Source organism: Phalacrocorax aristotelis, chromosome 5, assembly GCF_949628215.1.
Source record: "Phalacrocorax aristotelis chromosome 5, bGulAri2.1, whole genome shotgun sequence".
In the NCBI taxonomy this organism is placed as follows: Eukaryota; Metazoa; Chordata; class Aves; order Suliformes; family Phalacrocoracidae; genus Phalacrocorax; species Phalacrocorax aristotelis.
The window spans coordinates 54,358,115-54,375,235 of NC_134280.1; the positions used below are offsets into that span (position 1 = coordinate 54,358,115).

At 43.4% G+C, this 17,121-nt stretch overlaps 1 protein-coding gene across 6 annotated transcripts in view; it reads right to left on the reverse strand.

The window, feature by feature from the left end:
- The window catches only part of OSBPL5 (oxysterol binding protein like 5), a 141,586-nt gene that overhangs the window by 54,330 nt on the left and 70,135 nt on the right, over window positions 1-17,121 (reverse strand). For all 6 annotated transcript variants that reach the window (XM_075094595.1, XM_075094594.1, XM_075094598.1 and 3 more), the window contains exons 2-3: window positions 10,048-10,204; window positions 2,970-3,043 (exon numbers count right to left, since the gene is read on the reverse strand). In XM_075094595.1, coding sequence (XP_074950696.1) covers window positions 2,970-3,043; window positions 10,048-10,183 — 210 coding nt within the window. In that variant the 5' untranslated portion in view covers window positions 10,184-10,204. The remainder of the gene's footprint in view (window positions 1-2,969; window positions 3,044-10,047; window positions 10,205-17,121) is intronic.

Sequence of the window (17,121 nt, forward strand, 5' to 3'; positions counted from 1 at the left end):
CTACACCTCAGGAAAGTTGGCAATGTAATATGTAGCTGAGCTGGGCCTTAAATTTGTTTCAATAAAATTTGGGGTGAGAAGCCATGACTGAAATCAGAAATACATATTAAAATACATATTACTAAGAACTGCACAAACACAGTGAAAGCAAATGTACGAGCATCAAATATTTTACTGTCTGTAGAGACAGAACAATCGGGATGTGTTCATACCTCAGACATAGACCAGCAGCCCATCTATGAGCTCAAGCACAGGGTAGTATGGTTGCAGTTAAAGTTTCACAGCTCACAAGTTCACAGACATTTATAGGGTTTTTATGGAATACTCTGCTCGGTGTCTGCTAGCCTTGGAAACCTGCAGCCTGCTCCATCATGCAGTGTGGATATGGCCTGAATGAACAAAATGTAGAACCGTTTCCACCTCACTGATGAAGATGTGAGATTGACAGAAATGAAACTGATCTGCCTGAGGAAATGCAGGGACTCAAAATCAGAGCTGGGAATTCAAGGTCCCCTAAGCCCCAGTCCAGGGACTGAATCACCCGACTGGCTTTCCTTTCCTCCTCATCACTAGGTGAAAACAGTCAATGTGGTGTGGTACATCAAAATAGCACTGCTGAAGGAACACTGATTTCTAACAAGGTTTGTTATATCCGTTGTGCCAAAAGAAGGGTGAGTATTCATAGTTCAGATTCGTTACCTAGAATATTTCCTTTTGAATCCATTAATTAAACCTGCGCACCCTACAGTTTGATTTCTAAAAATTATTTCCCCCGATATTAGGAATCTAAACATGACCCAATTAGTACACACTCTTTCCTTTGGTTCAGGTAGGTGGAATCGCTATTTATTTTTAAACTTAAATACTGTGACAGAGACCTACTTAAAGTTCTGGATAGTAAGGTTTCATTTTATAGCCTTAGAGCTGAGTGGATGTGAAAAATGAAATATTAAGCAAACTGACTACCAGTTTGCCTAAATTTTTAAGGTACAAGACATTTCAAAGCAGGGACTCCCTACTGTCACTGACACCGCAAAGCAAGACAGAAGAGAAGCTATGTGGCTGGAGAAGAACAAAGTAATCTACAACACAGCAAGGCAAAGCAGAGTGAAGTGAGAATGACAGGTGCTACAGCACAGATCCACTGAGGTGGAAAGTCTCCGAATCAAACATTGTGTGTCTGAGCAGAACATTCAGGAAAGAAAAACCTAGCTTTGACCCATTCAGGAGCCAAAGCAATTGCCTGCCAACACTGCAAGTATGCAAGTTCAAGTTTGGTGGTTTGGGGTCCTCATATGTGGTTTTAGTCCACTGGTGTATCAGAGCAATTTTGACTATTGTAAAACCAAAGTCTTGGGTTGGTGAAAGCAAAGCTCATGTCCAGGTCCAGACCCCCGTTTGTTTTGAATCACAAATCTGATGCAGCAGTTTTGTGCTGTGCATTTTCTCTTCTCCCTCCTTAAGAACTACTCTTGACACTGTCAAGGAGAGACCCAACACCTCCTAGGTGCACACAAAACATGGCAGAGATCTAGGTGAGCAACCAAATCTTCCAAAGGCGCATCTCCTTTCAAAAACACACCGTAGGAGACTAAATAGCAAGGCAGGCCCTGAGGCTGGGAAAACACAGCTGAGCCACGCTCTCACCCAGATACCTGTCATACGTACATTCATACTCTTTCATTCATCCTGCATCTCAGAAATCAAATTCCCTTTTGGACAGCATTTCAGTGCTCTGAGTTGTTCTGTCCAGAAAAAAGTCCTTCTTATTTACATTCCTAAGTCACTGGGAATTTAACACCCCTCCTTGTATGGTGTACAAACCATCTGGCTTTAAAACAAAGCCCTGGACATGGTTACCTGGTCCTTGGGCTTCTGCATTGCCAGGGTAAGTGGGAGGCTGGGTTCCCATGAGGAACCTGCCTGAAAAATCAAAACAAAGGTCAGTTTGCAGCTTGCCATGTTCCAACAATAGCAGAGGACATGTACGCAAGCCCTTGTTGCATACTCCCAAAGCTCCTCTCATCACCATCTCCCTGTGCTGCCCTTTGTCAGAACATCCTGGCAGAACAACCTGCAAGCTCCAGGCAAGCACAACCAAATGTATTTGAAGATGCAGAGCCTATTTTCATGTATTATAAGAAATCACTTGTCTGCAGCTGCTTTCTTCATGTTATGTTTTCATTTCAGCTGGTGTCATTTGCATTTTATAGCTTCGTAGATGAATAAATTCAGTTAAAAATTTATTAACAGGCCTTGATTCTATTTCTAGTTACCCTCCAGAAACATGTTAGGGAGCTGCAGCCAAAAAAGCCCGTACATGAATCTCAAAGCCAGATCTAATTTATGAGGTTGATTCCATTTTTACAGGAAATCAAACCCAGGCACTCAGTAACTCTAGATGTAGAGCCAGGTTTTGAACACCCAGATCCAGAGTCTTTACATCATTTTACCTCTCCATAACAGGCTGAATGGAAACGTTGTGTTCAGGAAATGTTGGTTAGTTTGCGTTCCTCTCCTGTTACGCCAATTCCCAGAGCTCTCTCCCTGGATCTAGGCTCACAGTTTGGATGCTATGCACTACACTAAATATTACAGCTTTCTCTTCCAAAACAGTTAAGGTTTATGATTGCCTTGCTGATCAGGAACAGCAGGAGACACCTCTGCTGACAAAATCACCTTTCCAACTGTAATTATTCATATGCAATTGCACTGCCAAATGAGGCCCAAATAATCAGGATTCTTCTGCGGTTGGTGCTATCAAGTCAGAGGAAAGTGTGGGCTTCTCTGACGTCCCAACCATGCAAAACCACTCATTTTCTTTCTCTCAAAACATGCACACACAGTTCCTACAGGGACACAGGGAGAGGCTTTCTCAATGACTTTAAAAAAAAGAGAGCAAGAATGATTAATAACAGTCCGAGAAGAAATGAAAGTAAGACTAGGGATGAATCCCTATCCCACAGTACCTTACTAACGGAGTTTGGAGTCTGTGGTGTCTCATCCTTCAGCACCGATGGGCTGTTTCCTTCCACGTCTTTTCCTGCAACAAATAAATGTGATTTGGAAACAGAGAAATTCTGTGCAAAACTGTGGCTACTCATGGCCTTAGAAGGGCTACTGCTAATAGCAAGCAAGAGAAGCTGTAATGAGCAGCAGCAGGCACACCAGGATCACAGAGAGGGACCTTGCAGAGCTTGAAATAGCCTGGATCCACATGCTTGAGCTGTGCAACAAGTACTGCTTAAAAGTTAGGTGTGAAAACACCATGGTAAACCAACATGATGGTTGCAAAGTCGAGCATATGAAGACTGGAAAAAAAAACAGAAATAAGGTTGCTTGTGCATCCTTAATCGGCTCCCTTCTGTGTCTGTATTATGACGCAGTCTTTAATTACATTACCACAGGCTGTTCTTTTCTTACATACCCCATGCCTCATTCAATGCAAATAATAAATGGAATTCAGTTAATAAGCAGCCATTCAATACATTATCCTTCTTGGTTGGTATCTGGCAACTCTACACAGATGCACTTGATAGCATGCTTTGTTTGACAGATAACCATGACCATAAAATGTTACAGAAGACAGAAGAGCATCTAGACATAATTAGTAAAACAAAATTTAAAAAACCTGAAGATCAATGTCTTCTGACCAAGTTATTTTTAAAATAAGAAACATTTTCAACTAACAAGTAGTATTTATGTACAATATGACAGTTTCTGATCATTGTAGATATATTTCCACTACCCAAATATACTAAACTTGCAGTACATTATACACATTATATACTGGTATGAGAGTGCGTAGTCCTAGTCCAAGCAATAAAATGTAACGATAAATTCTGTTCCTTTTGCCAACTGTAATCATGTCCTTACAGTAAAAGAAAGCAGAGAGTTTCTATAAAAAAAACAAAAACAAAAAATAGCATCTGATGAGACTAGCTTTTTAGTGCCAAGGCAGTCATTGTTATCCAATTGCAATGTAGTTTTCTTCTCAAAATTGTTAGCAATCAGAGCTTCAGAATACTGGACACAGTAAAGAGCCACAGGGACAGTGAAATATAATCCATTTGTAGCACACTGCAAACATGGGAACTGTGAAAAAGGTTTTTAAACATTGTGTGGGCCAGTCTTGGAAACACCACCAAATCCAAAAACAGCAAGGGAAAATCCCGATTTTCCTGAAGTCAGCAGAAGTTGTCACAGATGTGTCAGAAGCCATAATGTCTCCTGGAGTTTTCAGAGCAGCCATTTAAGCAGCCAAGCACCATTAGAAGAGTCAGCCACAGAAGCTTACTAAAAAATAAATATCCTCATGGCGATGTACTGCATCTCCATCACGGGACATGTGAGAGAACAAGCATGCCCCTTTATAACTGGAATTGCAACTGTGTTACAGGGTTTCACTGGTAAAGAGGCAGGACAAAAACCATGTTCTTTTTACAGGCATTAACAGGCAGTTTGGTGTATCAACTCTTAGATTTAAGAAAAGGCATTGCGGGACAACTGTCCCTAGAAGGTGTTCAACTTTCCACATGGTGACCAAGGGTGGTGGGTGTTTCAGATGTGTTTCTCACCGCGTGGCATAGTGCTGCACCGTGCCACGTGCACACAGCCATGCTGACGCAGAAAGCAAACACTTCCAAGCCTGGGAGAAGAGGGACAGCACGTGGACTGCTCACGTGGGGAACTGAAGCAGAGCAAGGACCTACACAGTCACACAGGAAGGCGGTGCAGCAACAGAGAACCTATATCTTAACCTAGTTTCTTAACTGTCACCCCTCCCTTTGAAACACTGAGCCCTAGATAACACACTCAGAAGCCAAATGTTCCCAGGCAGGAGAAAATCCCAAGTGGCCAGATATGTGCCAGTCGCCTTGTACTACCATGACAAATGGGAAGGCCATGAGCACTGCTGTGCATGGATCTGTATCTCTGTACTTTTTCTTTCTCTGATGGCGCTTTCTTCTCTATAGACCCCGCCCTCCCCAACAGAGGCAGAGGAGGTTGGAATAAACTCACAGAGCCATGTAGCTTCTGCACTTGTTTCCCATGAAGAGTTTTTCTGCGCATGTATGGGAAAGTAACATATGGTCTAAAAGTTCAAGTAAAGTTAATGGGAATCAGCTGCTGCCTGCTCCAAGGGAAGAGCATCTATTAGCATAACAGAATTCACGTTCAATTCAAAAAGAATTCCATTCTTTATTATGTCTCATTTCTTGACGAAAGCTTAACTCCAAGCTGGTATCCATACAAAAAGCCTGGATGTGAGAGAATTCTGCCTTCTCTCAGTAACACAATTAAAAGGGTTTGCACCTAAACAATGTGATTTTCGCTGTTCCTGAGGTTCTGGACCATGCTGCTTACAGAATATTATGGAAAATGGGAACATGCACCTCTTCACTCTTATCACATAATTTACAAGGATTCATAAGATATGTTTATGGAGCAGCATATACTGGTTTCTTACGCCAAAATCGTTAAGCCTATTGGCACTTTTGAGGGAAAGGCTGTTTTTCAGAGGAGAGCTATCTTTGCTGTCTGTCTCAAGCAGACTTTCTGCGGCCATACCGAAGGAGAGAGCCAGCCCTTGTTTGGAAAGCAAAGTTGATTGAAATAATGTGCAAGTTTCTCAAAAACCTGCACACATGGTTAAGTGCACAGAAAGCCCAAAAGCAAGAGACCCACCCACAGCACAAGAGGCCTTGAGAAAATAAATAAGAAACCACATAAAAACCATAAAAGCAACTAAATATTAACTGGCTACAGAAGCTGAAGTTCTTTTCTCCCTGATGAAGAAAACATAATGCCCACAACAGAAACAGAACTGAATCTGTCCTGACTTAAAGTGGTGGCTGCTAGCAGGGCATGCAAAGAAGGGTCCTGCACAAAGTAGCTCGAATATTTTGCACCAAATAACAAAAAAGATTTTTGGGAGGGGAATCAGTGGTCCTTATGGAAACAGCCTTCACCAGATTGTGAAGAAAACTGCCAACACTCCAGTCTTGTGGTTACAGAGTTCAATTACTGATACCTTCTTTTATTCCATTACTGTCATGCACAGGAAAAATAAATATTTAGTTCCTTTCCAGAACAGTAACTATTCCTTTTCTCTGGTTTTCTGCTGGGCATTAATCCTACAGGTGCATTTGCCTTTCCCCTTTATAAAGAATGATAGAGCCAGCATGACTCTGGTAGCAGGAAGAAAAATTACTGGGTTTTTGAGGAATTCATTATTAGCTCCATGCAGCATGAACTATTATTTTATAGGCTTTCTGATAAAGTAACTGGGTAACTACAAGAAGAAATACAGGCTCTGATGTATGGTAAAGCCATCACGAATGAAACCTGTTATTCTTGCAAATGTCAGCCACGTGGCCCAGTGAGTGCATCAGATTGAAATTTAGTTCCATGTATCTGTAACAGTAAAATTCCCATATTCTTGAAAGCGCATCTCTTAGGATGCAGATAAGCTAATCTAAATTTGTATTTAAAGACACTGTGTGATCTCGCAGCCTAGTCAAGAAGAGATTCTCTAAAAGTTTTTTTAGCTACTCCTCCAATATATTTCCTGCCCTCTGAAAGAGAAAACAGAGAAAGATTCTCTCTCCGTATTGCTAAGTGAAAGACAGACATGGACAAGGAACATGAATTCATGTCTCTCTAGTTTGTGAATTTCCTATAAAAAGAATGTCTTCCTTGTTAGCATTTTTGTATGCAAGTGAGAGGCAAAAAGTCCAAAGTGTTATTTCAGATAGTGCCCTCTACATTTCTCGTACGTTTCCTTTAAAAAAATATCCTCTTGCTGAACTGAACCTTTGTAGCGTAGCTTGCCTGAGGTGTAAAGTCTATCACTTCCTTCTCACTGAATTATTTACTTGCACACTTTTGTTGTTGGAGGGCTAATCCTAGGTGTTGGTGCTGTGAGACCTGCAGCTCAGCCACCTCACAACTCACCACATTCCTGGCAGGAAATCACTGGGCTTTCCTGCCTGAGCTGCCCACAGCACCCGCCCAACACGATCATCCCAGTGCCCTCATAAGGAAAATCTGCTGAGTCAGGCAGCAAAACACAGAGCATTGGAAAAGCCTCAAGAACAGAAAGTTCATGCAAAACAACAGAGAAATATGTAAGACAGAGAAATATTGGATGCCACTTATGGATGTAGCCCTGTGGCCTGGTGATAGCAGCATCCTTCAGAGTGAAGGGAGAAAGTGACACGCGAGGCCCAGAGGAAAACAAGGCAGAAGCAGCAGCAAAGGAGTGAAAGGAGAGCCCAGCACGGGAAATGGCAACAGATGTGAAAAATGACAGTTACTTCTTATGGGAAATGTGAGGAAAACGAAGAGACAAGGCAGCTTTGTGGGGACCAGGAAAAAAATGAAAGGACTAAAAAAAAAAAAGCATAGACAAAACCCTAGACTCTCTGCAAGAAATCCCCTGGCTGAAGCAGCAACTTCTGTTTGTTTAAAGGGGCTATTCTCTCCTTTGCAAACTCTCTGGCCTATGCTCTTCCTTTGCAATACAGAGGGCTACTGCCCTCACTGACGCCAGTGCTGGAGGTTACTCGGGAGAACTGTGCAGTAGAACAAAAGTTCCAGCATGGCTCAGGACACTTGTGCTGAGCCCAGCAAAGGCTGTTTGGTCCAGCTGCCAACCAGGATCAAGGACAAATAAGGTGATGGGGGAAGCTGTGGAAGAGACAAACTCTTCCAGCTACCTCCTCCACACTGAAACCCTCAACCTTCCCTGGTTTCTCAAAGATTACAGCACTGAAATACCTCTGTGAGGGAGTCAGTAACATTTTTAGTACTGAAAATGATGGTTAAAACTGAAGTATGGGCAAACCCTAAGCTATAGCTCTCCATCTCCCTGAAACAAGGGGAAGCAACTACTGCCTGAAAAATCAGCCTTTCAGCTCGCAAGGACAGCAGAAGTAAAACAGCTATTTACTTACCAGACAATTGTATGGACTGTACTCATGGGCAGCTAGCTATTCAGAAGTCCCTAGAGGTTTGAAATGTATAAATCTCTTTATTAATGACATGGATGCTGGACTTGAAATAATACTAATTAAGTTTGCTGATGACACAAAATTGGAAGGAGCTGTTGACACGCTCAAGGGCGGAGAGGCCCTGCAGAGGGATCTGGACAGACTGGAGAGCTGGGCAATCACCAACCATATGAAGTTGAACAGGGGCAAGTGCCATGTTTTACACCTGGGGCACGGCAACCCTGGATATACATACAGCCTGGGGGAATGAGAGGCTGGAGAGCAGCTCTGCAGAGAGGGATGTGGGGACTTTGATTGACAGCAAGCAGAACATGAGCCAACAGCGTGCCCTGGGGTGCATCAAGCACTGCATTGCAGCCAGTCGAGGGAGGGGATTGTCCCGCTCTACTCTGCGCTGGTGAGGCCTCACCTCGAGTGCTGTGGGCAGTTTTGGGCGCCACAGTACATTACAGATAAAAAGCTACTAGAGAGTGTCCAGAGGAGGGCCGTGAAGTTGATGAAGGGTTCAGAGGAGAAACCGCATGAGGAGCGGCTAAAGTCACTTGGTTTGTTCAGCCTAGAGAAGAGGTGACTGAGGGCAGACCTCATCGTGGTCTGCAGCTTCCTCACAAGGGGAGGAGGAGGGGCAGGCACTGATCTCTCCTCTCTGGTCACCAACAATAGGACCCAAGGGAATGGCAGAAGATGTGGCAGGGGAGGTTTAGGTTGGATATTGGGAAAAGGTTCTTCCCCCAGAGGGTGGTGGAGCACTGGAACAGGCTCCTCAGGGAGGCACCATGGCACCAAGCCTGACGATATTCAAGGAGCACTTGGACAATGTTCTCAGAGATATGGTGTGAATTTGGGTTTGTCCTGTGCAGGGAGAGGAGTTGGACTTGATGATCCTTGTGGGTCCTTTCCAACTCAGGACATTCTATGATTCTATGCCTTTAGGTGTCCTATCCTAAGTTGTTTTCAATTTGATTACTGAAAGGTTGTTGAAGCTTCCAGCAACCTAGGTGACAGCCAGGATTAGTCAGCAGTGCTGAAAATAGAGTCCCCATTGCTTTGAAGCAGACACCCACAAATAGAAATATCTGTAAAATCAGAGGCCCTTGAAACCTTTGCACTTCATTAGCTCAGGACACACAGACTTGGTTTTGCTCTACATCTGCAAAGCCCAGAGAGTCTGTTCGGTGTTACATCTATATGAACACTGAAACCTTTTGACAGATACTATGTTCTTTCTCTAGATATCGGTGTTCTGAGAGGTCAAGAAGGTGCTGTGAGGTTTGACTATTTAGCACTGACATGGCAGCTGCAAATGACAGTGCTACAAACTTGTGACCCATCCCTGAAGCACTTGTTTACAGACTGGAACAGAAGCATCGTTTGCAGACTGCAACCAAGGAAAGACTTGAATGTTTACTGCGAGGAACAAATTCTGAAACAATAAAATGAGCTCGAGAAGGGTGCTAGGAAATTTCCTGCAAAAAGGGTGCTAGGAAACTCAAAGCAAAAAAGACGTAATGAGAACGCTTAAAGCCAGCATGCCATTCCCTGCAACCTGTGAAGATCCCTGGTACTTGTAGTGCTTGTAGATATTTACAGAACATTAACCACAGAAAGTCTGCTCTTGTAATATTTATCCTGGGCTCTAAATCTGAACAGGGAAATCTGCCATTAAATGGCTGCAAATGGGGCCAGTAAATCTTAAACAAGTCCAATGCTTAGGGGGAAACACATCAAGTGCTTCAAAGTGGAAGTGCCCAAAAACATTACTGATATTTGAAATATGAGGCCATGCAGTGTTCAAACAGTTACAAATCCCAACTCTGAAGCCCTCTGTCCCCACTTAATGACACGGCAATGAGACAACAGCATCATGAGAATAGCACTGTCTGGGATCCAGTAACACCTGCATTGCGACAGCTTCTCTCTCTTTTTCACATTCACTTGTTTCTTTTTATTTCCTGGCAGCGTGCTAAAATACCTACTCGCAGTGAAGCACCTGAGACATGTGACTTTCTGCACTGACACACCAGAAACCAACCTGGGCTGAGTGGGTAGATGTCATTGTCGGCCCCGAAGAACAGATTGCGCGTCAGTTTGCGAGGATCGACCTTCTGAGGGGTGGACGAGGCTGGACAGAGGGAGAACCTGCGACGAAGAAAGTTCTCCTCCTTCATGGCATGAGCTGTGGGGGTTTTCTGAAAAAGAGAGAGAGATATAACAGTTCATTTCAAGACACAGGAAATCAGTGTTTCACACCTAGATGACTCCACTGCTTCAAAGCCACCTAATCCTATGCAGTGTGCCAGATCTTTTTATAGAGTGCCAGAAGGCTATGCAGGAAAAAAAAAAGTGATATTAGTTTGAAGCTACAATTACTGATTTGCTGACTCTTGGTATTTACGAACTGTAGGAAAGCAGGACACTGCTCCTTGGTGAATCCAGGCAGTATAACACCCTCTTACCTACACGGATTTATCTAGGATAATAGCTACTTACTGGGTCCAGTGTGTGCAGCTAAAATTAACAACTTTTTTTTTTTTTTAAAGGTTTTGTAGTCTCTTTCATAAATGTAACTCCATTGGTGTCAGCAGAGTTACACCATCTCTGCAAAAATCAACATTTACTCTGAGCTGCATGAGCTACACGGAGGAAGACCAGCTGCATTGGCTACAGAGAACAGAAAATAGAGATAATGCCAGCCATCATTCCTACTCTTCCTTCCAATTTCAGCACACATAAATAATTTTGGTTTTCTTTAAAATGGCATTTCAATCAGCCTTGCAGTTTGATCAATAAGATAAACCTTGCTGCTCTGTGCAGGTAAGGAACAGTGTTTGTCTCCCTGAAAGCCACCCTGCATCCCCATACAAAAGCCTGGTGGTACTGTGCTCTTTACCACCACTTGGCTAACACATTAGACTATCCTGGCTAGAATTAAAGGTTTCTTTTATACACATCCAACAAGCAGTTCTTTCTTACCCATTACAAACAGATATTATGACTGTCTCCTCCTTGAGTTACAAGCTTTATTCTCCCTCCAGGTGCAGCCAGAGGCAGGGCTCTTCCTAGCAGTAAGAAGCATTAACCCAGCCTTTGGGTGGGCATTACAGACCATGAGGTCAGCTGCTTTTCCAGGGGACAGTTATGGTGGTAAGAAAAACCTTTTAGGATGCTAGGTGTTTCCTGAAAAGAGCCTCCAGGTTTTCCCATCTCTTTTAGGCTACTGGGAAAGCAAAGGGGAAAAAGTTGCCCAGAGTAATAGCGCAGTTCAGGAGAGCAGGACCAGCATGTGTGTAAGGTGATCCATGTGGCACTAGGTGGAAAATGGGCTGATTAAGGGCTAGAACATCCTGCTCTGCTCTTCCTATTCCCAGTACCACCCTAGTACTTGCACTGGCCCAAACACCATCAATTTAATGGGGAACCCTCAGTGGCCTCTTGGAGCTCAGCCTTCACAGCTGAGACACTGCTCGGGAAAATGCCACAAACATGGCCCAGCGTGAGAAAACCCCTTCCTGTGTTTTACCTGAGCTCTGTCCCTCCACCTGCCCTGCTAATCCCTGTAGAAAGTAGTCCCGATGTTTTAGGTTTTGGAATTTTTTCAAAAATTTATTTACAAAGCAAGCTGCATCAACTTTATAAACCAGATTTACAAGGCACAAGAGAATCTGCTCCTTCTTTCCCGCAAGAGACAGCCTCAGTGCCCAAAAGGTTAATTTGATCTAAACCAGTCCGGACTCCAACAATGAGCATGGGTTACCAAAACCACTTTGAGCAGCAGGTCTTTCCGAATCCAGCTCTCCATGCTGGGATGGGTGAGACATCAGATGTGAATGTCTGTAACAGCCAAAAAGGGGCTAATGGTTAGCAGCTGGGACTAGCCCAAAAATGGGACTCCCCCAGGCCATACAGCTGCAATTTGACAGGGGTACGTCTCCTGCTGGGCCCACATCATCCACAGAGGACAAACTAAGGTCTGTGCAGTGCTCTGAGGACAGAATGTTCCCTAAAAGCCCTACATGTTATCATGTGTCCCCCCCATGAAGCAGCTCTAAGACACTACAGATTCAGCAGCAGCTTTTCACCATAATCACTTCACACAACTCTTGGTGCAAGGCTTAATATTTGAGCGCCAGGACATGGTGTGCTGGTTGGGGCTGCCATAGACCAACGCTTCGCACAGCGCCTCACATGAGGCTGTGTTTCAGGCCAATGGCATGTGATGACAGCCAGGTGAAATGAGGTGGCTGCAACGCTTTCCATTCGCTGCTGCCCTGCCTCCTGTCAATTCAACTGACCAGCAAAACCAACATGCAAACATACATCTGGGCTCAAAAAGTCCCCAGGTTCTCTTGTGGCCAACGGCATCTCTGAAGCAGCAGGCAACTTAGCTACCTAACTTTTAGCCATGTAAATAACCTTTCTTTTGCATAGATACTCTTGATTGCATACAGCTGGGTGGGGAGAAGATGCAAAATTAAAGCTAGCTTTAGAAAAAGACAAGAGAGAGAAGAGGAAAATGCAGCTAGTTACGTGTCTGAGAGCAAAATATTTAAAAATAATCCAGGTCTAAATAGCTGGGTTTGGAATGCTAACACTGAGCTATTTTCTGCCCTTTTTCCCAGAAAGGCCATCTCAGCTCTCCGCCTCTGGAACTGCCTGTAAGTGGCTTTGAGCAAAAACAGATCCATGGGATACTCTCCCCCAAAAGCAGTGACCCGGCAAGGCCAAGCTGATCATGCAGGAAGGTGTTGAGAAATCCCAGGTCCATTCAGTGGAAAGCAGGTTGGGGAACAAGTTACAAACATAAAACATCCATCCATCTAGCTCTTACGCCCTGCTCTCACGGTGGAGACTCTTCTTGACAGGGTAACAAAAAGGCTGCATTCAGCATCATTTTGTCTCAGCGGTACTGCAAGCCACGTCAGTGAACTGCCAGCCAGCTCACACTGGTGTTGGTGGCAAAACCTCTCCAGATGCCGGAGCAAGAGCAGGGTGTATACTGGCTTAGACATACCAGAACTCAACATCTTTCAACTGCTGCTATATTTACTGTGCAGAAGGACCAACGCTCTAACATTTCTTTCACCTATTATTTCACACTTTTCAACCACAGCATAATTGATAGGATTATTGTGCTGATGCTCTCTTGTTCCCACACTTACTCAAGACACAAACTTGACAGCGAGATATCCGGATGCCCTGTTCAAACTGGAAACAGCCACTGGGCAATAACAAAGTAAAAGACTTTTCTCAAGATTGTAATTTGCTCTGGCTCTTCTCTTACATATCTTAGTACAAACTTGTGGCAGCATCTCATCTTTTTTTGACCATAAAGATCAATTTGAGTAAGTTCCTCTTAACTGGGTCCTTTTTGGCAGAAGACCTCCAGTGACTGAAGCTCCCTGAGAAGCAGCAGTGGCAATGTGTCTGTCAGCCACACACACGCAGCCACGCCATATGCTGCGTCACCAACAACCCAGCCTGTTTTTCAAAGATCATCTAACATTGCATTGCTCCAGCTCATGGGCACAGATCCTTCCTACATTTGACCCTTACTGAGACAGGCTCTTGTGCCACCCACATTTTCTTGGGCTTCACTCTGACTGGAAGCTGACAGCAGAAGAGCCTCTCGTTCAGTGCACTATATGGGGTGCATGCAGTTTACTTGCTTTTCCTTTACTTTGGGTACAAGAGAAGAATTGTTGGCCTGCAATTCATTCCCTGAGATCGCACCATCTTAGATTACCATGACATTTCTTTCAGAGAAAGGCTGAGACAGACAGACTCAGCCTACAAGATTTTACCTCATTATTCAGTGCAAAGTGCAGCACAAAATCAGAAAAAAGGACTATTTTTTTTTTTTTTTGGGGGGGGGGGGGGGCGGGGGGCGGGGGGCAGTTTACACACCAGACACTTTTTTTCCTTGGTGGGAAAAAACATAGTTCACACTATTAAGATTCTATACAACACCTGAAATATTTGGCTTGGTTTCCAGAAGATATCTCTGTGTGTGCCTGCATCTGTATCTATCTTGTTTTATCATCCCTCCCTCCCAATATCTTTTTTACCACTGGGCAAAATCAAGGAAATCTGACAGGTATTAGGAAAGTTGGAAATATTAGCTTCTTAAAAGTTATGTGAAAATCAGTGGCTAAAGAAAGGAGTGAAATTGTATTGCTGTCCTCTGAAAGAACAACAGTACTATGAATCCAGCCAATCAATGAATCCAACATAAGCCACAAATCCACAAGAAAATGAGGCTTCATTAGCTCACTTAGAGCGCTACTTGTTACATCTGTCCATAAGGGTCTGCCTGCCCAAGATGGCTTGAAATTACATAATGCTCATGAGAGTTGTAGGGGTTGCTGAACAGTAGATGCCAGGAGCAATTTTCCAAAGGAAAATAACAGGAAGGTGGGAGGTGTGTTCAGTGTTTTTCATAACAGGGCTCTTTAGACACCTAAATAATCTAGCCTCTGGCCCCAAATCATCTTGCGAGACAGGGTGTGAAGGGTTCCACAAATATAGCCTTGTACTAAATCTACCTTTATGTTATTAATGTGTGATTATCCAGAAAACATATCAAAATGCACTGGTGATGATGTATTTGATAAGAAATAAGTAAACCTAGAAGATATACTTGCAGACATGAGCGCTTTTGAGTCTCAAATCTTGCATGACTGATTTGAGGATAATGTTGTTCTGAAACCCAAATCTACTTCTAAATCAGTATTTTGATGTTTGCTTCAGGGTATGGCAGGTGCTTCATAGAATAGAGAGAAGGTAAAAATCAAAATTGGGTCAGAATTACAGAAGGCAAAAAACTGCCATTTATGTTACCAAACCACTTATGTAACTCAAGGCAACAAATTTCACCCACTGCTCCTGTGTTCCCTCCAAATCCAGCAGATGAGACAGAGAATTGTTTAAGACAGGCATCATGTCTTGATTTGATGACGTCAACAGATGCAGAATCCATAAGCTCTCTTAGGATACTAACCTTGTTGCAAAAAATCTCCGCTCTAGCATGAATTTATATGTTTATTAGTCTTGATAGATTAAAGCACCCTGAAGTTTGCAGCTCAGGTAATTTCTGGCCTTCTATTCTGTGCTTTTGATCATAAAAATGAAGGAAACGTAATATAGAGAGTATTGACAAAGCCACTAAACAGAGTCTTTTTCAGGATCGCCCCTTTTTGTGGTGACAGCTCTCTAAGCAGTAATGGGCTACTAAATGTGGGCTGTTCACCGGAGCTTAAATAGGAATAAATAATTCAGCAGCAAGAAATAAAATTCTTGCTCACCCTGTCTTTGAGACCACTTTATCTTTTAAAAATGAAAAATATAGCAGATGAAACATCTGCGTCAAACCACCGTGAAACACAGGACAATGAAAGTGGTGAACTTAACAGGGTGCAATTGCCTAATGGGACTTTCACTCCCAGGTGGCTTCAGGAACAGCCAGCGAAAGAGCAATGGGGCAAGAATAAAAGTTATTTTATCAGCAAGTCTTGTGGCTCCCCTTAAAGCAAATGGGAACTGCCAGTGCTCTCCTCTTCTGGCACCAGACCCATTTTGCGTGAAGGTAGTAACTAATACATGTACAGATGATCAGCGTGGGGCAGAATGCCTTTCACATGGCTGCTCTGCATTTTGAGCCTCTTGTGCTTGCTGGGAAGATAGCGGCAGCTTTCAGCATTGGACCCAGGGCTTTTGGGGATGGAATTTTCCTGGCTCCATCTTCAAATTTTCTAAGTTCCTGATATATAATTATCACACAGCTAAACACTGTGCAGACATTACGCTGCCCCTACCCTCTGCAAACTGGTGGTAGGCTGGTTTGCTTACTCCCTTTCCCAGCATTTTAAAACAGATTGGAAATACTCACATCTCTATAAATAGTTAATTAAGGGTTTCGTATAGTCAAGAAGGCTGTCCTAGTTATAGGGGTCTCAATCTATTCAAGGCTTGTTTCAAACAATGTTTTCTTTTTCTAGTCACTAAATTTTTCCCAGAAATCAAATTAAACCATATTTTGTATTCACAGCAGTCATTCACTCCAGAATCCACATCGATAAAGAAATGAAATCTAAAGGTACTGACATTTCCTGATTCAATTAACCCCGAGGAGGTAAAAATTTCATGAATGAAAAGAGAAGGCAAATTGGTAGCAGATACATTTCTAGCGATTACAGTCTTAAGTATTCACCAGGAAAAGCCACAGCACAGATCCTCAACAAGGGTAAATTATTAGTTCAGTGCTGCACTGGTGATTTACAATAACTGAAGAACTACAATCAATTCAGAAAGTCTGTGATATCTGTTTCTGGAAGCTATTTCTAAAATACCTATTTATAAGATAGGTAATTGGACAACCAACCCCCTACTAACAGTTAAATAAAACCTGATACAGTGAAAAGTGCCTGTGCAGGCAATTTTTTTCTCTACCTAATCCATGTTTTTTGGTTAGGGATTTGGCAAAACTACACATATTACAGCTGACACTGAATGTTTTGGGCTGTCATGCTGTTAGCTGGAACCTGAAGCAAAGAAGTTTCACAATAAGTGTCAGCTATTCCCCAGAATTATTGGGGTCCCTCATTTCTCTGTGGTGCTGGCAAGGGGGCCTTCCCTCACCACCGGCGGTCTCTGGTAAGTTCATCCTAGACCATGTCCTGCTCTACTGGACCCCAGACCAGCTCCAGCAGCTTGATGGAGCCCCACTCTTTCATGTGCTCCAGATGAATACACTGAAATGCTGGTACTGCAGGAGTGCACCAATTTTACGGATTGCCATACCCTCTGCTGCATGCCGTATCACTCAGCTTGACAGCAAGTCCAGGCTGGAAAATAAAATAACACAGGTTGCTGAAGACACCCATCTGCAACAAGGGAACCGAGCTACTGAAAGCGAAGGCTACAGAGGGCTTTATTAAGATTATATGCAACAGGAAGGATTTCTCTTGGCTTCTTCAACAAGTTCAGGAGTGTCGCTAGTTCATCCCTACATACTCACATACCCTGCAGAGTCCCTAAAGCTGCCTCTCTTGTGCTGTTTTTGTGGAAGATGCCTACCACAGCCACCCCCAGCAATCTGCTCTTGTTCTGA